Source organism: Lethenteron reissneri, chromosome 25, assembly GCF_015708825.2.
Source record: "Lethenteron reissneri isolate LAM-NWPU_2019-01 chromosome 25, ASM1570882v1, whole genome shotgun sequence".
Taxonomy (NCBI): Eukaryota; Metazoa; Chordata; class Hyperoartia; order Petromyzontiformes; family Petromyzontidae; genus Lethenteron; species Lethenteron reissneri.
The window spans coordinates 14,159,146-14,183,389 of NC_083803.1; the positions used below are offsets into that span (position 1 = coordinate 14,159,146).

Below are 24,244 nucleotides of genomic sequence, written 5' to 3' on the forward strand. Positions count from 1 at the left end.
TTCAGAGCGTTTGTATAGTGCATGGTAGCACATACTGAGCAGTGTGAACCCGTCTGACTCCTGGCCTCAGCTAACATTAGTGGCCAACCTTCATGAACCGGCCCTTATCTGGATGTGTGGTACTGAGGCTGTAATAAATATTTCATTCCTATCGTGATAATAACATCATTATCGCGCATTTTCCAGACGGGGTATCGACAAAGCGCTGAAATTGCTTATTCTTGTACTCTTTGCGATTATAAAGCCATTCGCGGAATAAGAAAACATGTTTCAATCTTGTCATGATACGGTGAGATGAGATGAGCTAAATAACGTGTCCTATCATCCCAACATCACGTGGAAAACTTGTCTCTTTAAAACATTTAAATAATAGCGCTCAGTGGAGTGCGATGAGCCATGTCAAGCTTTGGCGGTGATCTCCCCCTCGCCAACTGTACACTTAAATTTTGACTTAAAACTTTCGTGACTACAGGAATTCATATTCTTTAGGTTCTTTCGGTAAAATCACGTAGATAGAAAAATAAAAATAAAGTGAATGAAAATAAAAATGATAAAAAAATGAAATAATAATAAAACAAAAAACACTAATGTAGACTGTAGCCTGGTTCTTAGTCGGAATGAGTGTACTGGCAGTCTATAATGTAGACTATAGCCTGGTTATTTAGCTGGGTGAGTGTACTGGCAGTCTATAATGTAGACTGTAGCCTGGTTCTTAACCTCGGTGAGTGTACTGGCAGTCTATAATGTAGACTGTAGCCTGGTTTTTAAGCTTGGTGAGCGTATTGGCAGTCGATAATGTCGACTGTAGCAATGGTTATTAAACTGAGTGAGCACACTGGCAGTCTATAATGTAGACTGTAGCCAGATTTCTAAGCTTGGTGAGCGTATTGGCATTCTATAATGTAGACTGTAGCAATGGTTATTAAACTGAGTGAGCACACTGGCAGTCTATAATGTAGACTGTAGCCTGGTTCTTAGTCGGAATGGGTGTACTGGCAGTCTATAATGTAGACTGTAGCCTGGGTATTAAGCTGGGTGAGTGTACTGGCAGTCTATAATGTAGACTGTAGCATGGTTATTAAGTTTGGTGAGTGTACTAGCAGTCTATAATGTAGACTGTGGCCTGGTTATTAAGTTTGGTGAGTGTACTAGCAGTCTATAATGTATACTGTAGCCTGGTTATTAAGTTTGGTGAGTGTACTAGCAGTCTATAATGTAGACTGTAGCAATGGTTATTAAGTTTGGTGAGTGTACTAGCAGTCTATAATGTACTTATTATTTATGTTATTACTGAAAGAACCAAGAATAAGTCTTCATTATAGACTGCCAGTATACTCCGATTAAGAACCAGGCTACAGTCTACATTCATGTTTTTTTGTTTTTTTTATTATTTTTATTTTTTTTTCATCATTTTTATTTTGTATTCACTTTCTTATTTCTTATTATTATTTTTCTATCTCCGTGACTTTTACCGAAAGAACCAAAGAAGATGAACTGTACACTTCCTTCTCCGGCGGCACCCGCCTCACACGCTCACCTGCGAGAGTGACACGGACTCTGGCGGAACATGATGCCTCCGCCGCAGGTGCGGCTGCACGCAGACCAGTCGGTCGACTGAGATCGATCGTCGTACTGATGGAAGAAAAATTACCGGTAAAAACAAAGTTTTTCACTATAAATCCTTTATATGCGTGGCATCGGTTTTATTTTATTATTCATTTCTGTTTTTTCTTGAGTAAGAGTTTCATTTTTATCACATTGGTATTTTAAATTAAATATGAAATTTTTTTTTCCCTAAAAAGTGTAACATTTTGGAATTTTTTTCACGAAAATAAATTGTCACGCACAACGAGTCTGTGTGCAAAATGTCAGCTCGATAGGATCACGGGAAGTGGGTTAAAAACGACCGAAAGATTTGCACGGTCGTAAGCGCGCAAGCAAGCAAGTGAACTTAATATAAAGGATTTAAAAACAGAGGATGCAGCCACACGTGTAGCACAGCACAGCAATCGGGGGGCGAGGGGGGGGATGTGGAAAGTCGCACGCGCCTGCGGTTGTTCGGTGAGCATGCGTACGCTTTCGCACGCCAACTCGGACAGCATTCTGCGCCAGGAGATGTTAGTCGCGCTGCACTATGAACCCGGCCAGCTGAGTGAGATTCCTGGTCCACGACTAAATCAGGCAGTGTTATTGATTTAAGTGTTGAGTTCCCCCTCAACCCCCCTCACCCCCCCCCGCCCCCCCCCATAGTTATGTTGGCTCTTGACAACATACATGTGAAATTTACACAACTGCCAGAGGGCCCCCATCTGAAATGAGCTCTGGCACGTTGCTCGTTTGAGCAGGTGTAGACAATGTGCCTACTTTTTTTTATATATAACCGCGGCAGATTTGTTTTTATAGATGTCAATGACTAATCAAATCCTTCTACGATGTCTGAAATGTAATTCCCGCACATTCTGTCCGCACACGATCATAACATTATTCTCAAATGAGTCATACCTTGTGAGCTACTGTGCAGTTTTACAAAAAATGTCATGGGATTTATTTTAATCCGCACGATTTGCCCAGTGATGTACCATAATGCTCGTTAATGCGCTTGTGAAAGTACATCATGCACTTTGTTCGGAATTACCGAGACAAACGTAACAAAAATTTACAGTTACATTATGTTGAGCATGGAAACCAGGGACCTGGGTTCAATTTCGAGTGCCGGCTAATAACAGCGGCGAATGGTGTCCAAGTAGATCCTGGGCAGTCCCTTCACCAACCTGCACTGACCGGTGTGGTGAAGTATGGTCAAACCATACCCGTGATTGAAAGCCATGAAGAGTCTTGCTCCCAGCAGTGGATTGATAAAGGGTTCTAAAAAATGTTTTGTTTAATATATATTTACTCGGGATAAGTAACTGGTCAAGAGCAATCTGGAGCACTGCTTATACAAAATTAAGTATTATTCGAATGTATGTGACCCATTCTGGGCTTTAATAGACTATAGTATTTACACGTATAGTGTCTCTCCCCAGTAAGTATGCAATACATGTGAATGGATCTTGACAACAGACATTAAAAACAATGATAAGTAACACATAGCCACAACCTCTTCCCCGTTCTTTGTCTGCTAGTCGGCGAATAACTTAATATCACGATGGATAATGAATGTACTCTTGTGACCAATTCACATGAAATTCACCAGATCTCATCAAGGTCTCAAAAGCTAAGCAGGTTTGAGACTGTGTCATGCTCGGATTGGTGACCGACATTAAATAAGCCACATGCTGCGGGGATACATTGTGGGCAGCAGAGTCCGCTACAGCAATATACATTATTGTACTGTACTTCTAGACCCCCAGGTCTATGTTCCTTGCCCTCACCGAATTTGCACTGGCCAGCGTGGTGAAGGATGATGAAATTACCCCCAAGAGCCGTATGGCATGGGGAGGCCCTCATCCAGCAGTGGATTGACCAAACACCACCTGTCACTGACGTGCAATCGGCGATGTGGAAATTTTGCCGGGGCCCGCTATGGGCTACCGCTACTGCACCCGGAGTTGGGGTTGTTCTTTACATTTATATCCAAGAAAGGCACGTGAGAAAAAAGGCCCATTAACCCCCCCCCCCCCCCCCCAATGAGCAGCAGGGCTCCTGTGCCCCCTATTCAGACGCAGCTGCTCAGGGAGGATGATGAGGCATTCGAGTTCAATAAAAAAATGCCATCAAAGCCATTATGTGCTATGAAAAACGACCATTGCCCGCCAAAACGTCGCCTATAATGTTTTTTCTTCAATTAACGTATTGTTGATGTCATCGCAGCTTGCCATCACTTCTTTCCTTCTGCCGGATTCCACAGCAGTAAGACATTCGGCACGTGAGCTCCAAGGTCTGCTTTGCTTTTGCAGGCTCTTCCAACCTCAAGGGTTTCACACCGAGGTTGCCACTCCTCCAAACGAGGTGGTGCTTCCCTTGGTACTCCTGTGTTTACCTGTATCCGTGTAATATCGAGATCGTGGTTTTAAATGCGCAGCTGGTAACACTCACCGGCGAGGCTAGAGAGACGGGGGCAAGGCCAAGTAGGAGGAGACATCCTACGATAACGAGCGCAGGCACGGGACTCCATGGCTGGGCTGGTTCGATGCCACGTTCCTACATCAAACACGCGCATAAAGACAAAGATCCCCCATATAGTCTTAGCAGACTGTTGGGGCAAGTGTGTCCGTGAGCACCTATGAGGGCCGGCACCACACACGCGTGGGTGGGTGGGTGGCTAACACCACGCCTGGCCGATTTTGTCTCCCCAGTTCTGATGTATTACCACACCAGGTACTCATATAAGGCTGAGCCGATCTAGGGGAGGCACAGGACTGGTTCAAATATTCGAGAATCAAACTCGGGTCACCAGGTTCATAGCGCAGTGAGAACCACTACACCACCGTGTACTGTAACACCTTAAGCCAAACACACCACCTTGTAGCAGTGGCGTGGTGTGGTCGATTGACAAGGGCCTTGCTGCAAATCATTACATGGGGCCCCTGTCCAATTCTTCCCTCTTAGTAGCCCAGAAACCGTGCCCCCTCTGGTCCATGGGCCAGGGTGCAGTTGCACTGCCTGCACACTCGATAGCTATTCCACTGCAATATACCGGAGTTGAACTAGGAGGCTTTACAGTACTACAATATGGCATTGTACATTTATTTAGCCTTAAAAATTTTCCAAATGGATTTAAAGAGCTGTAATGCAATTTAATGGGTTAATCTAGAGATTATATATTTTTTATGGAGGTCATATTCAAGATGTTTGGTCATTAACTATTTGTGTACAGCATTTTATTTTCAACCTTGGTCAGCACAACCTGCCATGGTCTTCGTGGAGGGATCTTGCCCCATAACATCAGGCAAGCCCAGCAGCATTTATTTAAGAGGGCACACTCTCCTGATGAGACTCAGAAGATTGAAAGCCACTTAAACCAATACTACATCAACAGCATTCAATATATACCGATTTTAAAGAGACAATTAAAGGCCCACCTCTTTATTAAAGGCCACCCAATTTCCCATGGCTTTTGAGTGGCATTAACCTGGGCTCCATACCTCAGAATCATGGTCATTAATGTCTGGGAAATTCGTGCGTGTTACAAATTGTATAATTATTCCGTTGGGCTGGATAGCCTATAGGCTAAAATCGCATTTACATTTATGTGGTTTTGAAAACAGGTCCTCGTTATGTTGAACAAATGTTTTGTATTACATCCCACTGCTATTGTTTAGCTGAATTAGTGGTACGTGATGGTGATGCACGTTCCTCTAATTCTGATAATATTTGCCTAAAAGGGCATCCTTAGGAACACCTTGTCTTTTGAAATCAAACTGATAATTACATATTGTCTGACGACTTTTAACCTGGACTTACCCGACCAATAATCCTGTGTTAGGCTGGATGTATCTCGAGTGCAAACACATTCAAGTACAGTAGGTGTGTGTGTTTGCATGTTGATTCATTGGCATGGGAGCCTGTTCTGGTCGTTAATTGAAACATGTAATATACTAGGCACCGTGCGCGCTAAACATCAACAATGGGGAGTGAAAGGTGTTACCGGGCGTGGTTGTGAACACGACAACTCACTCGTGTCACACTGGCCGCCTATTCACGAGCAGGCACTCATCCCACGGTATATTCTGTCATGTTTCCCAGTCCTTAACCAAATCCAAGCCCGAGCGACCGGTTGCTCAACTGCTTGCAACTAACTGGTCGCAGAGACGTCTTCACGTAAGCGATTCAGTTTCATGCAACCAAGTTGCGCACATTTACACGGCTGTCTTGGCGGTTATTGCACTGCCACGATTAAGTTGAACGTGTCCATGAATGTGTCACCGTGAGCACAAATTCCATTGAGTTCTACTCCCGTGTCGGCAGCCACACTGCTGCTTGAGAGCGAGGACACTCGGCACAAGCCGCCAAGGCAGTAAACAACAATTGGCTTTTCGTTTTGAAATGCACACAGACTCACCCTCGCCAGAGAAGTGAGGGATTTCCACCACTCGCTCTGGTTTCACCAACTGAGATGAGCACAATCAAATGCATCGCGTGAGCATTTTTAATGAAGATATTACAAACACAACTTGCGTTTTTAACGGGCACCAAACGTCTGAGGGTTGGCGACAGAGTTTTATATTCATCATCACCAGCAGCAGCGTCATCTATTAATGATCAGTTCATTGCTGGATGGAGCCCTCCCTCACCCAGCCAAACCATTCGATACTATATACAGTATCACGATCCTGTGTGAAATAATAACTTATAACCATCGTCTGGGACGCGTTGCCGTGCCATATATCGCTTGCAGAACAAATCACCATACGTGCCAAAAGGTGTGGCGTTGCGAATGCGAAACAATGTCACGGTTTTTTGTTGATAGTTTGTGTCTGTAGTAATGGGTTTTCTCGCCCTTTGAAAATTTCAATTCCACATTTACATATAAAACACACACAGGGCATTTACTAAATAACAGTAAGAACTCGGCTACGGTATTTTGGAATGAATAACAATGCCCAATTGTTTGTTCAGGAAAGCCTCACCGAGGCTCAGGATAATCTTTCGGTGAAGTTCTGTGAGGTTAATATAATCCAGGTTTCCCTCGTTTCACGCGGGTTCGGTTTGTGCGATTTCGCGTATATGCGGATAACTAAATCTTCTTACTCAAAATTCGTTATATGCGGTTTGATTTCACTCACATGCGGCTGCGCAGTCGGGCGTGAGACAACGTTGTGCGTGCATTGTACGCGCTGCTCGGCAGGGCAGCACTTTTTTGGGAACGCATCTACTACCGCATACAGCGAGGGAAACCTGAATGCCATTGTAGCATGGTAAACAAGAATCCCGAGGATGATTCCAATTACAGCACCCAGCTAAATATCTCCGAGTCTCAAGACGTTTTAAAGGTTCTGTAATCGCGCGCACACGCGGCACACCCGATGTAACTCTAATTTAATTTAACACATTACACGTTCCTTCGGAGTGGGCAGGTAGGAGCTTGGTTGGACAGCGCATTCGTGCACGACAGACAAATATGCACGACAGACAGACAGACAAGTAATCCCTGGTGGGCAGTGTGGAACCTGTTGTTCCTACCTGTATGAGACTACTGTGTCAATCCACTGCTGGATGAAAATATTCCCACGTCATGGGGGGGGGTGCGTTTGACTATACTTCACCACACCGGTCAATGCGGGTTGTTGAAGTGCCGATGCAGAAGCCGTTCGGATATCACCCGCCACTGATGTCAGCCGTAGCTTGGGACTAGAAGTCGAACCAGGAATAGGTGGCTCGTTCGTAGCGCAGTAAGAAACCCACTGCGCCACCGCTCTTCCCACCACACGTATAGCATCATGACACAACTAACAATAACAACAACGCAAACAACGCTGTCAATTGTCTCGCCTAGGAAATCCTCAAGAAGGAGTCCAAGGACTAATTTTGTGGACCGTCCCGATAAATATTCGACTGCGTTTTAAAAAAAAAGCAACCTGCGTACGTACACGTCGATGTCAGCAACATCACGGGGCCCCATCGGAACGCAGCTCGAGGCACACAACACACGCGTGCGTAATGCGAGTCACAGGTGCGAGAGTTACTTGCGTGTGTAACAGGAGAAGAGCAGTCGAAGTTAATAGCGAGTCGAGTTCCAAACCTCGGTGTCTTTCTTCAGCTCAACTTGAGAGGCGCTCCAGTGGAGGAGGTTCGCGTCGGTGTCGACCTTGCGCCTTGAGTCGCTTTGCTCTCTCTGCCTCTCTCTTTCTCTCTCTCTCTGTTGCGCCGTGAAGTTGTGACTTCGGGGCAGGGAGGATCCCCTGATTTATTTAAATAAAAGGTTACGCGATGCGTGATGTGACTCAGTAGGAGGTACGGGGAGGAGGAGGAGGCAGGCAGGCAGGCAGGGGTGGTGGTGATGCTGTTGGGTGTTATTGGTCGGAGGTGGGACGTGACAAATTTGTCGCGGTGGAGGCGCTTGTTGGAAACATTTCCTGGCAGAGGAACTCAACCTGGCACAGGGGTCGGCAACCGGCGGCTGTTTACCATGGAGTCCAGTCTACTATGAGAGTCCAGTTTACCATGGGAGTTCAGTTTACCATGGGAGTCCAGTTTACCATGGGAGTCCAGTTCACCGTGGTAGTCCAGTTCACCACGTGAGTCCAGTTCACCATGGGAGTCCAGTTCACCGTGGGAGTCCAGTTTACCATGGGAGTCCAGTTCACCGTGGGAGTCCAGTTTACCATGGGAGTCCAGTTCACCGTGGGAGTCCAGTTTACCATGGGAGTCCAGTTCACCATGGGAGTCCAGTTTACCATGGGAGTCCAGTTCACCGTGGGAGTCCAGTTTACCATGGGAGTCCAGTTCACCGTGGGAGTCCAGTTCACCATGGGAGTCCAGTTCACCGTGGGAGTCCAGTTCACCGTGGGAGTCCAGTTCACCGTGGGAGTCCAGTTCACCATGGGAGTCCAGTTCACCGTGGGAGTCCAGTTCACCGTGGGAGTCCAGTTTACCATGGGAGTCCAGTTCACCGTGGGAGTCCAGTTTACCATGGGAGTTCAGTTCACCGTGGGAGTCCAGTTCACCGTGGGAGTCCAGTTCACCATGGGAGTCCAGTTTACCATGGGAGTCCAGTTCACCATGGGAGTCCAGTTTACCATGGGAGTCCAGTTCACCGTGGGAGTCCAGTTTACCATGGGAGTCCAGTTTACCATGGGAGTCCAGTTTACCATGGGAGTCCAGTTCACCGTGGGAGTCCAGTTCACCGTGGGAGTCCAGTTTACCATGGGAGTCCAGTTCACCATGGGAGTCCAGTTTACCATGGGAGTCCAGTTCACCATGGGAGTCCAGTTTACCATGGGAGTCCAGTTTACCATGGGAGTCCAGTTTACCATGGGAGTCCAGTTTACCATGGGAGTCCAGTTTACCATGGGAGTCCAGTTCACCGTGGGAGTCCAGTTCACCATGGGTGTCCAGTTTACCATGGAAGTCCAGTTCACCCTGGGAGTCCAGTTCACCGTGGGAGTCCAGTTCACCATGGGAGTCCAGTTCACCATGGGAGTCCAGTTTACCATGGGAGTCCAGTTCACCATGGGAGTCCAGTTTACCATGGGAGTCCAGTTCACCATGGGAGTCCAGTTTACCATGGGAGTCCAGTTCACCGTGGGAGTCCAGTTTACCATGGGAGTCCAGTTTACCATGGGAGTCCAGTTTACCATGGGAGTCCAGTTCACCGTGGGAGTCCAGTTCACCGTGGGAGTCCAGTTTACCATGGGAGTCCAGTTCACCGTGGGAGTCCAGTTCACCGTGGGAGTCCAGTTCACCATGGGAGTCCAGTTCACCATGGGAGTCCAGTTTACCATGGGAGTCCAGTTCACCATGGGAGTCCAGTTTACCATGGGAGTCCAGTTCACCATGGGAGTCCAGTTTACCATGGGAGTCCAGTTCACCGTGGGAGTCCAGTTTACCATGGGAGTCCAGTTTACCATGGGAGTCCAGTTCACCATGGGAGTCCAGTTTACCATGGGAGTCCAGTTCACCATGGGAGTCCAGTTTACCATGGGAGTCCAGTTCACCGTGGGAGTCCAGTTTACCATGGGAGTCCAGTTCACCGTGGGAGTCCAGTTTACCGTGGGAGTCCAGTTCACCGTGGGAGTCCAGTTCACCATGGGAGTCCAGTTCACCGTGGGAGTCCAGTTCACCGTGGGAGTCCAGTTCACCGTGGGAGTCCAGTTCACCGTGGGAGTCCAGTTTACCGTGGGAGTCCAGTTCACCGTGGGAGTCCAGTTCACCGTGGGAGTCAAGTTTACCGTGGGAGTCCAGTTCACCGTGGGAGTCCAGTTCACCGTGGGAGTCCAGTTCACCGTGGGAGTCCAGTTTACCGTGGGAGTCCAGTTCACCGTGGGAGTCCAGTTTACCATGGGAGTCCAGTTCACCGTGGGAGTCCAGTTTACCATGGGAGTCCAGTTCACCGTGGGAGTCCAGTTCACCATGCGAGTCCAGTTTACCATGGGAGTCCAGTTCACCGTGGGAGTCCAGTTCACCGTGGGAGTCCAGTTCACCGTGGGAGTCCAGTTCACCGTGGGAGTCCAGTTCACCATGGGAGTCCAGTTCACCATGGGAGTCCAGTTTACCATGGGAGTCCAGTTCACCGTGGGAGTCCAGTTCACCATGGGAGTCCAGTTTACCATGGGAGTTCAGTTTACCATGGGAGTCCAGTTTACCATGGGAGTCCAGTTTACCATGGGAGTCCAGTTTACCATGGGAGTTCAGTTTACCATGGGAGTTCAGTTTACCATGGGAGTCCAGTTCACCATGGGAGTCCAGTTTACCATGGGAGTTCAGTTTACCATGGGAGTCCAGTTTACCATGGGAGTTCAGTTTACCATGGGAGTTCAGTTTACCATGGGAGTTCAGTTTACCATGGGAGTTCAGTTCACCATGGGAGTCCAGTTTACCATGGGAGTTCAGTTTACCATGGGAGTTCAGTTCACCATGGGAGTCCAGTTTACCATGGGAGTCCAGTTTACCATGGGAGTTCAGTTTACCATGGGAGTTCAGTTTACCATGGGAGTTCAGTTTACCATGGGAGTCCAGTTCACCATGGGAGTCCAGTTTACCATGGGAGTCCAGTTCACCGTGGGAGTCCAGTTCACCATGGGAGTCCAGTTCACCGTGGGAGTCCAGTTCACCATGGGAGTCCAGTTCACCGTGGGAGTCCAGTTCACCATGGGAGTCCAGTTCACCGTGGGAGTCCAGTTCACCGTGGGAGTCCAGTTCACCATGGGAGTCCAGTTCACCATGGGAGTCCAGTTCACCATGGGAGTCCAGTTCACCGTGGGAGTCCAGTTCACCGTGGGAGTCCAGTTTACCATGGGAGTCCAGTTCACCGTGGGAGTCCAGTTTACCATGGGAGTCCAGTTCACCGTGGGAGTCCAGTTCACCATGGGAGTCCAGTTCACCGTGGGAGTCCAGTTCACCGTGGGAGTCCAGTTTACCATGGGAGTCCAGTTCACCGTGGGAGTCCAGTTCACCATGGGAGTCCAGTTCACCGTGGGAGTCCAGTTCACCGTGGGAGTCCAGTTTACCATGGGAGTCCAGTTCACCGTGGGAGTCCAGTTCACCATGGGAGTCCAGTTTACCATGGGAGTCCAGTTTAATCCAGTTCACCATGGGAGTCCAGTTCACCATGGGAGTCCAGTTTACCATGGGAGTCCAGTTTACCATGGGAGTCCAGTTCACCGTGGGAGTCCAGTTCACCATGGGAGTCCAGTTTACCATGGGAGTCCAGTTCACCATGGGAGTCCAGTTCACCGTGGGAGTCCAGTTCACCGTGGGAGTCCAGTTTACCATGGGAGTCCAGTTCACCGTGGGAGTCCAGTTCACCATGGGAGTCCAGTTTACCATGGGAGTCCAGTTTACCATGGGAGTCCAGTTCACCGTGGGAGTCCAGTTCACCATGGGAGTCCAGTTTACCATGGGAGTCCAGTTTACCATGGGAGTCCAGTTCACCGTGGGAGTCCAGTTCACCGTGGGAGTCCAGTTCACCATGGGAGTCCAGTTCACCATGGGAGTCCAGTTCACCATGGGAGTCCAGTTCACCATGGGAGTCCAGTTCACCATGGGCAGGGGTCGACAATCTGCGGCTCCAGAACCGCATGCGCCTCTTTCAGGACTGTTTCGTGAGGTCGTTCAGGACCACCGTCTCGTATTTAAAGAGTTTTTTTTTACTGAAATTGACAAAAAAATCGCTCTTGTTGTTTTAGTTTCCGACCCCTGCTCTAGCCTGTGCTACGAAGAAGAACCGATTCCCGAAACGTCGCCTATATATTTTTTCAGGCAGTGTTATTGACAAATGTTGTTTTCGATTACAGCCGGGCGTGGCGACTCACGACTTTGACCCAGCGCTTTGGAGCAAAGAGGTTGGTGGATTGTCCTGAGATTTGCTAAGGATATGCGAAGTGGCCAGATGTCAGTACAGCAAGTGGGATCGTCTACCCGCACGTACGGTCTTTCTTAGTGTTCTGACCTTATCAGCGAAGTGGGGGTTATCAAGGTGCTCTGGTTACTTCCATCAGACAAAACCCTCTCCTTAAACTAGAATTGGCCAAACCTTCCCAACGCATGACCCTCCTGAAAATCCTGAGACTCAAGTGAGGCTTTCCTGAACAAAACACATTCTCACAATTGTCCGATTCTCTTCAATACATATACACCACCCTTCGCTCATCATCAGAAATGACCTACCCACTGCAGGATCAAGGCCTCCCCAAGGTGTCACCATCCCGCAGTTTTGCGGTGCAACAAAACATGTAGCTCCTGCAGAGATGATGTTATCGCTACCTCTCCACGGTGGACGTCCTCTGGGCTGCGCTCCCGCCTTTGGCTGCCATTCCATCAAATCTCGCCATGGAAATGCGGAATTTCCAGCGATTGAAATTCCACATTCCTATGGAGGGTGCTTGTCCATCCAGAGGACAACCACCGCTGACTTCCCAAAAAATGGTACTTATTTTGTCGACCCGTATAATGAGGCACAAATAAGCTAAAGTACTGTAAATTAAATATAGCCACAGCTAAAGGAGGGAACACACTTGGATGGACATCAGCCGCATGTGCAGGATCGAGATATATTGTTGCATCGCAGGGTCGTGAAATGGTGATAACTTGGAGAGACCTTCATCCAGCATTGGGTCGATCATGGTCGATGATGACGCACTATTTCACTTTTCTTTGGTGGCCTAAATAAAAACACATGTACAGATGCATAACAAAAACGCACCTCGCAGAATTGTTTACCCAATAACAATGACTCATGGCCTCTCCATGCTCAACAGCTGTTTATGTCTTAACACAACTGCCAGAGAAAGCCGCCGCTCCCGATCCATGTGCTTTCCATTTGCCAATACACCTCGGTTGGTAAAGGGGGCAAGCTCCCAAAGTTAAACACGAGTTCAAGTCCAGGCCAGGGTTGACTCAGCCCATTGTCACACCTCCGCAGCAATTCCATCGTCGAGTGAGTCAAAATCCGGTGAACCTCTCACATTTATGAATCGATATTCTCACGGGACTCCACACAGGTGCAATGACCGAATATTTACCCCAAGCCATGTGATGAAAAATAAACAAAGGTCTCCGATTGAAAGAAAGCGGCCTCCACGGCGATTGATCGGGAGGCAAACTTTAAAGGGAGTGGAGAATAAGAGTCGAACGGGAAAAAAAGGACCCGTTAAAGGTAAACGACGGGGATTGGTGAGAGGTAAAAACAAGGACAAGAAGGTTCGAGAAAGGCGGCTGAGATATACGGGGAGAGCATGAGGAGTGGGGACGTACGAAGGAAGATATAAGCAGGAAGCCTCGGGTCCCTTATTGTGGAAGTCTTCAAACAAAGGTGGTTTATTATAACAACTTGAATCGTTAAACAGGTATAATTATAAGCTTTGAGAATGAATCTGACGGATCCATCATTACGTGTCTCAATTTACGCTCGAGTGAGTCCCTGCTCAAATAAGCATCGGTGGAGGGGCAGAGGGCGGTTGCCCCAATAAATCAGCCCACAGCAAGGAGTGGAATTTTCACATTTGTCTAAGATGGGTGCCCCAGTGGTGGTGTCTAAGTGGTACAACTAAACCAGGGCTCATGGACCAGAGGGGCCAATATGTTGGGTCATGAAAGGCGGCAGTCACGGGGGCCTCATTTCATTGCTTGCACCAGGGCCCATGCCTCCCACGCGATACCACCGGGCAGCCAGTGTCACCACAGGACAACCACTGTTTCCTACAAACATGTGCAGCATCAACAACACAGACCGAGTGAAACAAAGAGCACTTTATTGCAAGGCATATCAGTGCAACTTGAAGCGTAACGCCTATCTAATTCGTTACTTCTACAGGAGTAGAGACACTCCTTCACCACTACAACTACAAGACCATAGGCATTTTCAGAGCCATGAACAGCAGAGGCCATTGAAGTGGGTGGGGGGAAAAGGGGCTGTTTTTCCGATAATGGTCTGCAACGAGTCACTTTGTAAGCGGCGAGTATACATGGAAAGCGCACTCCAAAAAGGTACAAACGTGTAACAAAATAAAGCATGAAAACACAAGCAATTTAAAAGTCTAAATAATTGAGTTGTGAAAATTAAAACGGCTTGTTTTTGCTTTGTCTGGGGTTTTTTTGTAACAGTAAGCAGTTCTTAGAATAACAGTAAACAGTCCTTACACACACACAAATAATTTTTGACGAAACCTTCAATTGATGTTAAAGAGCGGATGGCAGATCGGACAAAAGTCGACTTCAGTACACGTGCTGCATGCAGCATTGTTCTATAAAATGAGACGAAGTCTCACGGATGAAAATGGACTCCACTGAGCAGTATGACCTGCACAGATTATCCAAAGACTCCCAGAGAACACAACTCAGTCTCTCGCAGGGAAGTCCTGAACACACAAAAGAAAGTGAACATAAACTTGGATAAAAAAAAAACCTTCTCTCATCCTACTCTTGAGATTGTGCAATGGATACGAATCCAGGCAGTCTGTCCAAACCTGTGAAGGAACACAGGGGGTGTGCGAGATGGGCAATGCACGCATCCGCGAACACAGCGAGCAACGATAACGTTGATATCACCCACGTTCCCACATATGCCGTCAACCCACGGACAGACATTTTCGCACCATTACACTTTATTGGTGAGGGGTCACGACCGTCACGCCACAACTTAAGTACAAATGTGCCAACATTTTACAACACCAGTACCGCACTGCTGCAAACCACATTTCATCCAGTTCCTAGAATTTACACAGCAGCATCTGCAAGGGGATTGTACAGGGCACAACTCCAATCATGTGACAAAAATGCATCTGCATGCTTCTCAAATCCAGCTGTTAACCTGCAATGTACATGTGCATCGTATGATAAGTTTTGCCAGTGCAGGAAAGTTACTTTTAAAGTTAAATTTGTAACATAGAGACAGTTTGCAATCGATGCATTCCCATCACATTTTATTTTCCCAATCTCTTTGTGCATAAAGCCTTACAAGCAACAATTTTACAACACCACCACGGCTTAATACTTCTGTATCATAAAATTACCCAAACACTTGTTAATGTTTATATCTACGATACAAAGCCACAATGTAAACTGCTGTCTGAATATATTTGGTTAGCAGTTACGAGCAGGTGAAATTGTAGAGAAATAACAAGCTTTGTACACCGTAAAATATTTTATTTCCCTTCTGCAAGAGCATGGTATTATTTAAGCTTGAGTAAATATTTCAGACATTAAAAACATCCACACACCAAAGCAATTAAAAGGAAAAAATAAACCTCACAAAAGCAGAGAGAACATCGAGGCAACAACACATCACAGCAACCAGTCTATAGTCTGCCTTTGGATTGCAATCAGTAGCGGCGTACAGCCTTCTTCAATACTGCAGCCACGAGTCTGGGCACTGCAAACAACTTCTGCTATCAATGTCAAACCTTTCAAGACCCACGCCAATCTCCAACTGATACACGCACACACGCCGCACGCGCACGCACGCGCGAGAAAAAGCCAAGTGCAACGTATTCGGTCGATGGTCGGACAGGTCAGAGCAGCACCGCCATTAAGCCGAGCCGGATGGAGAAAAGGTAAGCGAGGGGCCTCGGCCGGCGATGCCACTGCGCGGTGGCCCGGGTCACGCAGGAGCGCCTTCACGACGCCTGCAGCGCGCCGGCTGCATAGCTCACGGAGCTGTCCTGGAACTTGCGGCAGTGGCTCGACTGTGCGTAGTTCAGGAAATTGAAGGACAAACTCGCGCCTTTGTTCCGGAGCTCCGCAACAGCCTGCCGTCAACAGGGAATGACATTGGCAAGTTAATAATGATGGACTCCCACAGGGTTATGATAAACGCCAGAGCATCTTATCCCCTTCTTCCACTGTCACATCTGAGCCAATGCAGGGCCCCTCATAGTAAGGGTGGTTTTATGCTGGCTATTTGCCGTGCCATGCCAGAACCAAACAGGACATGCTTGCATCACGAGACATCTGAATCTGCCCTCAGTGCCAGCAGAACCAGGGGTCAGGCTAAAAACGCAGCGATTGCGTACGATGTCAGTCAATACATTGCAAGCACACGGTGTCACCTACATGTATCTCGACTCGTTTGTTGCGTGACAACAGTGGCACAGCGAGGTTACTACAGTGACAAACAACCTGTTGCCTCCTGATGCTGGCACAAGCACAGCTTGATTGTACATCAGAAAAGTGTGTTAATGGGATGGCTCTCACGTTCAGCATGACCCCGATGGGATGTCGTCCACATATCGTGTTTCGGTACTTCTTCAGGTAACTGCTGAAAGCTACGGGGTCAAGCTGCTCAATAATGTCCATACCCTGCAAAGAGATGGCACACGGAGAGGTGCACATTAACAATAATAATGATGCCCTATTGTGTAGGTGCTCAGTCGTGCTCAAAAGCTATTCGATGTATTTTCAAGTTGTACGTTTCACTCCACCGTGCTGCTAGGAGATTCTTTTTCAGGAAATAAATTCCAGCGAAACATCGGTCAACATGCCAAACAACTACGTGAAACACATAAACCGAAAACAGAATGGAGATCTATAATTTCTATATTTATCAATTAAAGCCTAATTATATTCAGGAGGGTCCTGCATTGGGGACTTTGGTCAATTTCACTAAAATATGTTTTGAACGTGGGAGGAAACTGGAGTACTCGGAGGCAACCCACCATGCACATGAGCGAATAACCCTTGAAGCTCTGCAAAGATTCCAGAAATAATTTCCTCTACTGATATCAGCTGGCAGGCCAGCAAAAGACATGAATCTGTATTGATCCAACCATCCTTGCCTCCAGAGTGCTGGATTCAAGCCATATACACTGGACCATGTGCCAGCACATTAACAAATGTGTGCAATGTTCAACTTAAAATGATAGTTGTGAGATAGAAATTGTACCCATACTTGCTTGACAGTGAATGATGCAATAAAATCCGAACAAATAGTTACACATTTTATCGTTGTGTTGTTTGTATAATTTAAAATAAATATACCACCAGATGAGTGATTTATTTAAATTCTAATATATTTGGATTTCTTCTTATAATACGTAATTGTAAGGAAAACATTACTTGCTTAAGTATCACAGCATCTCAAACAATAACACAGGAAATACAATAAACCCATCAGGGCAAAAAATATGCAGGAAGAGACAGATGAGAAAAAAAAGACAAAAGATCGCAGGAAAACCTTTAAAATAGCCTGCCTCAGCAGCTTTTCCCCCCTCTTATTTCACCTAATGATGATTGCTTGTGTTGCGATCGAAACGTCGTGATATTTATTTATTTAACTTTATTTTCATTTTTATTATTTTATTGTTCTATCTACGTGACTTTACAGAAAGACCCAAAGAATTTGATAACAAATCCAATGATTTATAGAAAAACAAAATCATCAGAACAGACTCCAAAACAATGTGATCCTCAAAAATCACTAGTTTGTATGATGACCTTCACACCTGCTGTTAGCTTCATGTGAAACAGGAAACTGTATTGGAAAACGTAATGTACACCATCTTAAGCACACAATGCACAAGTGTGCATGCTGTATGTGGATAAGGTTACCATCTTGTCAATGTACTCGATCGATTTGTGGATCTCTCCTTGAGACTCGTCGTAGTAAGTGTAACGAAAACGCTGGCCTGCAAACAGACAAAGGATATATTTTCATGTTACTATGATGTCATCTTTCCTACCTGGCTAGTTCCAAATTAATAACCAGTTACTGGAACAATGACTGTTACTTTCCCGTGCCATTAGAAAGGCCTCTGTTATATCAGTGCTTTTAAATGTTGCCCAAGTAGTATGACATCATTATTTTTTGATAGCATGTGCACTATAGGCATGAGAGATTGTAAAGTTACGATTTAAAAAAATCAAGGCACACGTATGTCTGGTGAGCTGCTGTTGAATTACTTTTAAAATCATCTAAATAAGTACGTCAACACACAAAAGATCATTAAAAAGTGTGAAACTTTATGTCGCGTCGTGAACAAATTGCATCGCGGCAATCCTCATTGTTACTGGTGGAAAATGATGGTTGCAAAACCTTACCCCAGTGACAGAAGTCAGAGGAGAAGACAAACAGGTTGCTTGGGTCATCGAGGTACTTGCTGAAAAGTCTCCCGTACTCACACTCGCGAGACTCGTTCAGAGAACCCACCAGGACTGGCACAATGGTGAAATCATCTCGTCGGCTGGGGGGGGGGGGGGGGGGGGGGCAAAAGGGCATCAAACATTTTTCATTCGTTTTGAACTTTAGACTGACCATAACTAAACAAGTTCTGCTGTTATTATGCTCATGAAAAAACAGCATGGTTCTAGTTATTTCACTTTCCACAAACATTTCCTAATTGAATTTGAACATATCACAATTCACATAAGGCACTGTGCACATAAGTATGCATGTAGAAATTGAAAAGTTATCATTTATATAAACTATATGTAAATAATATGCCAAAGATACATTTAGGCGAACGGAGTGCATACAATTGTACAAATGTGACAGGACAATGGGAAACAGAAATTACAGTAAAAAATCATAACCCAATCAGGATACTAAATTGTGACAATTCAATTTCGATTTAAAGCTTTCGTGACTGCAGGGATTCATCTTCTTGGTTCTTTCGGTAAAGTCACGTAGAAGGGAAGTAATAAAATAATAAAAAAATAAAACATAATAAAATAAAATAACATAATATAATAATAAAATAAAATATTATATAATAATATAAAAATAATATAAAAAAATTTTATGTTTTATTTTTTTATTATTTTATTACTTCCCTTCTACGTGACTTTACCGAAAGAACCAAGAAGATGTGACAATTCATTTAATCTATTGAGGCGGGGGGGGGGGGAATAAATTACTGCCATGCCTATATTCTATACACAGTACTGTTATTGACACCGACAGCCTAATCTCTGACCTCTCCATGACCTTGGCAATGTAAGGCAGCTGCATTTCAATGCTGTGTTCATCCTCATCCACCTCCACGCTCATCTTCTCAAACATGCCTGTCTGGGACAGCTCCGAGTAAACTGTAAGTAAATGAATTTGGAAGCAAGAGACAGGTCAGTTCATATATTCACACACATAAGACTCCCCCGTATAGCCTTTAATAGACTGTTGGGGAAAGTGCTGTTAGCGAGCACCTCTTAAGGCCGGAATAATACATGTGGTGGGTGGCCACCACCACGCCTGACCGCCTTTTTCCCCCCGAGTGATAATGTTTACACACCGCACCAGGTACTCATTCCAGGCTCAGTCGACCAAGGAGAGGCCCAGGACCGCTTCAGATAATTGCCACTGATGTTTTAGCTGTTCATCTTGGAATCAAACTCAGGGTGCTGTAATCATAGCACAGAGCACTAACTACACCACTACTCCCCACGTTATCATGAACACATGCCTGCGAGCGTTATGGAACTTACTCTTCTGGTCAATGCGGAGGTTGTAGATGGGCGTTTTGTAGATGGAGACAGAGGAGAGTGCACATCCCGACAGGTGTACGTGGTGGGATGGTCCCAGAATGAACACTCGTTTCCTGTAAACAGAATAATGGCACGCGCCGCTCACACAGGAGGCGAGAGGACTGTACACGACTCAACTATTAAGCCGCCTTCCATTTGTCTACGTCTCGTGCGGTTACTCACGTCTGAGCAGGGTCCACCTGTTTATAGGCGTGAGCCGCACATGATCCGCAATACGAGTAGCCGGCGTGCCTGCAATATCAAAGCAAACATATCTCACAACAACTCACAACAGCTACAATGTTTTTCATAAACTCCACGTGTTTTTGTTGTTGTTGTTTATCGAGCCATAATTGATCAAGGGTGGCTGCGTAAGGGTACACCATCATCATTATCATTAGCTAACCTACCAATCAAGCCTTGTGCTCAAGCCAGATGGGGTCATTAGACTTCAACCACCCCGACGGTGACTGCAGCTCTCGGCCGGTACTCACGGTGCAATGATGGCTCTTGCAGGCCGGCGGGTGGCCTGTGCCTGGGCGAGCCATCCCTCCAGTTGGCTTGACAGCTGTGAGCCTGCAAAAGGGTTTAGAGAAGCCAAACGCACGCGCATTTACTACCAGCCACACCGCCAATGCCCACAAGGTAAAGTCAACCGTCATGGCCCCGTGATAAAATGTTAAGAAACGTACATCCCCGATGAAAACAAAGGTTCAGCGGAACACTTCATGCTCTGCACTGTACCTTACACTCAGTATCTGAATTTCCCAAGTAAATGTTACTGCTATGTGCAACATTCAGTAGATGACGGGGCATTTAAAGTTATTTAAAGATCTTCTTGGTTCTTTCGGTAAAGTCACGTAGAAGGGAAATAATAAAATATAAATAAAACATAATAAAGATGAATCCCTGCAGTCACGAAAGCTTTCAATCGAAATTTATTTAAAGGTGTACAAATGTACGACATCAGGTATTAAAACATGGCGGATTAAATAAGCTCCAAAGGTGATACACTGCCTATTATTTATAGAAAAGCATTAGCAATAAAAAAAACACTATTTTTGTGCTAAAATTATGGTATAAGACAAAAAATGTTTAATTGGGAATCGAATATTTATTTACTCATCTAAGCTAAAATGTATTGTTCAAATATATAAAAACATGTTTCTGTAAGTGGATTTGCAACCAATGGGTTGTCTTCGATACCAACAAGAATATGAAAAGTCACATTAAAAAAATATATGTTTTGCTGTGTATGAGGAATGTTGATAACATGTGAAACGTCCCATTCAGGAACCGTAGCTTGACTCGTGCAGCATGCCATAGCTTCCCACACACACATTCCTGCATAATAGGCCACCCAATGGAACACCTGTCTGTCTGGATGTCTGCCTAAGTGTCAACACATATCAATTTCTTAATAGAAAGCCAGGTGTCTGGATGCACAAGTTTCAAGCCACATGCCTGGCTAATTATCAAGTCTCATGCCTGGCTATAAACACAAGCCTCATTCCTGAATAATTATCACGTGTCATGCCTGGATCACGCATGTCTAACTGGAATGCCTCAAGCCGGGCTAAATTGCCCTATTGTCATCTCGCAGTGCATTGCGAGCCAGTGGCCACTAAGGGCTTCATTGAACTTGGGGGGTGGGGGCGGGGTTGAGGGGGGGTGGAGGGGTTGAGGGGGGTGGAGAGATTGAAGGGGGTGGGGAGGTTGAGGTGGGTGGGGGGGTTGAGGGGGGTAGGGGGGTTGAGGGGGGTGGAGAGATTGAAGGGGGTGGGGAGGTTGAGGAAGGTGGGGGGGGTTGAGGGGGGTAGGGGGGTTGAGGGGGGTGGAGAGATTGAAGGGGGTGGGGAGGTTGAGGGAGGTGGGGGGGGTTGAGGGGGGTGGGGGGGTTAAGGGGGGTTGAGGGGGGTGGGGGGAGGTTGAGGGGTCTTAGGGAGTGGGAGGGGTCGAAGGGGGTGGGGGGGTCGAAGGGGTGGGGAGATTGAGGGGGGTGGGGATATTGAAGGGGGTGGGGGAGGTTAAGGGGGGTGGGGAGGTCGAGGGGGGGGGCGTGGTCAGACCGATGACGTTGGCCACGAGCAGCTCGCCCATTGACCCAGCGCTGTCTCTGAGGCTCCTTGCAGCAAAGCAGTGCGCGACCTGTTCACCGCCCGCTTACAAAATCCTGTTTTCACCCCCGCCAAACCGATTGATTCCATTCATAAACTTTCCCCGGAATACTGCGCACACAATACGCCCGTCTCTGTCGTCGCGGCGTTCTATTTATACGCTCCTACGAACGACGTCTGGTTTCGGAACTACTTTTTTTCCCCTCTCCATATTTTGCGACTCCCGATTGGGTAAGAAACGTCGTCCAATCAGGAAGCGTTATCGCGCGGTGTTGCAAGCCAATCGCAAGGCGTTCACCACAGCAGATGCGGCCATCTTACTCAGGGTGAATCTTGATTTGAAGCTTTCGTGACTGCTGGAATCCATACTTTTTGGTTCTTTCGGTAAAGTCACGTAGGTAGAAAAATAAAATAAATTTCTCAGGGTAAATCGAAAAATTATCAGGGTAGTTCGTGGCTACACCGCAAGAGACGCTATTTACCAGGGCCGGCCATCTTACTAAGGGAGTTAGTTCGAGGCTACACGTGACGCGGTTCACCAGGGCCGGCCATCTTACTCAGGGAGTTGGTTCGAGTCTACACGTGACGCGGATAACCAGGGTCGGCCATCTTACTCAGGGAGTTGGTTCGAGGCTACACATGACGCGGTTTACTAGGGCCGGCCATCTTACTAAGGGGGGGTTGCTATATGGGGCACACCGACGTAAGATGGCGCACGGGCATTCAGCAACTGCGATGACGCCAACAAACGCAACGCCGTTCGGGTGTTCACACACACACACAGCAACTCCGTGCGGTGGATGATTAACAATGGGGAGGGAAAGCGAGCGACGCTTTGTTTTGTTTTCGCAGAGCGGTCAACTTACCCAACCTATTTCCCTTTGACCACGATTTAAGTTCGATCAGTCCCACTTTGGCTGTTCGCGTCAGATTTAGTCAACAGAAGTCAACCCCCCCCCCAACCACCTCGGCCTTCATCACCACTCATTTGTTGTTGTTAGTGGCTGATGAGTCCCAAATGTCTCATCACCATCATCGTCAACCATGATCACTCCACTGCTGGAGGACGCCCCCCACCCTCTCCCTAAGCCATCACCAAACCTCACGATCCTGCAATGCCTCTAGCGTCGATTTAATCACTCCGCATCACCAACAAGCCCTCTCGAAAGCGTTCCATGTTGCGGCCTCTCTGTGTGACCAATCAACCTTTAATTATCCTCTTAACTTTGCTACGTTCCCTTAATTAAAGTGTTGCACAATTTGCCCCAATACTGCCCCGAGTAACAACACATGGGCCTCCACATAACGCACTTTTATTTTTAACGTCAACAACAAAACCAGGCTCTGTATTGAGTGACTCCTGCTTAAATGCAGCTTAAAACACCGTCTAATAGACCGACTAATCCTCACGATTAGAACATAGAATTCAAACCATTGGATCAGAAGGCACGTTATAACCCCCATTATGAGCAATACCCCAAGTGACAAAATCATTTATTCCTTCTCAAAGCGGCGATTGTGAAATAGCTCGTCGGGATTTCGTGCCGAATGTAAATTGCCGGGGAGGTACGTGGCCGGCACAAGGCCGCAGGCTTTCAGCCGCGATCCCCGCGGGCAAAGCGGTTGAGCGAGCAGGCGAGCGCGGTGACACCCGCCCGGCGTTTCTACGAAAACCTCGACGTTTGCTACCCGCCGCTGTCAGCCCAGACCTCGTCGTCTCCAAGCCAGCAGGCGATTTCTCGCTACAAGATGAGAATCTCGACGAGGTGTAGGTTTGTGTGTGTAGAAGAGGAGGTTGTCCGACTGAACTCACCCGAGGCCGAGTACCAGCTACCGGCGTGGCTTGCCTCCCGCTCCAGGTCCCGGCTCGACATCCTATCGCCCATCGGCGTCGTTGAGGTGAGTACGAGGAGAGGAGGAGAAGAGGAGAAGAGGAGGGCGAGAGGCGACACGAAGACACGACACACGCGAGAGAGACAACGGCGAGAAGCAGGCGATATTTAAGAGGCTGCGTGGGGTGGAGGGGGCATATAAAAAAGTCTAAACACGGGAGAGATTGCCCCGAAATTAAATGGAAATTGAATTTCGAGTGGTTCGGGTCGAGTCGTGGAGAGAAATCAAACAAATTGCACGTGTTTTTTGTTGTTGTCGTGTTTCTTTTCTGGGTTTTATGGCTTTCGGTTGCTTGCTTGCTTGCTGGCTGCTGGTAAAGAGACGAAAACAAAGAAGCGGCCACTCTGGGGGGTGGCTGGAGGAGGTCTCTAAATGGCGAGGGGGAGTGCGGATTCGCGATTGGGAGGAACTGAGCCTCGGGGAGGGAAGGGCAATGTGCTACAGCTCTCTTGCCAAAGCAGAGGTTTCACCTCGACATGTTATTTTTTGGTAAAACTGTAAAAACAAAACAAAAATTTGGTAGATGTACGTGCTTGACAAGTGGACTTGCGTTCTAAAAATACGTATGCGTGAAACGGATGTAGTGTGATTGTCTCAGCCAAGCTCTTGCTTAAATCGAGAAACAAGATTTTTCACATGCAGAATGGCATCAATTGATATTGTGTACGAATGGTACATTG

At 46.9% G+C, this 24,244-nt stretch overlaps 2 protein-coding genes across 2 annotated transcripts in view; both read right to left on the minus strand.

The window, feature by feature from the left end:
• LOC133347287 (papilin-like) overlaps positions 1 to 7,816 on the minus strand; it is a 46,067-nt gene extending 38,251 nt beyond the window's left edge. Inside the window, 4 exon segments of the mRNA XM_061559422.1 lie at positions 1,538 to 1,632; positions 4,039 to 4,143; positions 6,005 to 6,053; positions 7,629 to 7,816. Coding sequence (XP_061415406.1) covers positions 1,538 to 1,569 — 32 coding nt within the window. The 5' untranslated portion in view covers positions 1,570 to 1,632; positions 4,039 to 4,143; positions 6,005 to 6,053; positions 7,629 to 7,816.
• Positions 7,817 to 13,836: 6,020 nt separating this feature from the next.
• Positions 13,837 to 23,942, minus strand: MEMO1 (mediator of cell motility 1). Its single transcript, XM_061559428.1, has 9 exons — positions 23,485 to 23,942; positions 20,049 to 20,130; positions 19,738 to 19,806; positions 19,516 to 19,628; positions 19,011 to 19,122; positions 18,136 to 18,278; positions 17,647 to 17,723; positions 16,294 to 16,398; positions 13,837 to 15,848 (listed from the first exon to the last, which is right to left on the minus strand). The coding sequence occupies exons 1-9, from the start codon at positions 23,555 to 23,557 to the stop codon at positions 15,717 to 15,719; spliced, it is 906 nt and encodes a 301-aa protein (XP_061415412.1). The 5' UTR covers positions 23,558 to 23,942; the 3' UTR covers positions 13,837 to 15,716.
• Positions 23,943 to 24,244: the final 302 nt, after the last annotated feature.

Bases quoted from the DNA above. Each gene is read 5' to 3' on its own strand.
- MEMO1 (XM_061559428.1), bottom strand. From the start codon at position 23,557: ATGGGCGATAGGATGTCGAGCCGGGACCTGGAGCGGGAGGCAAGCCAC. The intron at 18,279-19,010 runs GTCAGAGATTAG...CCCCCCCCCCAG, and splicing joins ATTGCCAAGGTCATGGAGAG to CCGACGAGATGATTTCACCA. The intron at 17,724-18,135 runs GTAAGGTTTTGC...GTCTGTTTGCAG, and splicing joins CTCTGACTTCTGTCACTGGG to GCCAGCGTTTTCGTTACACT.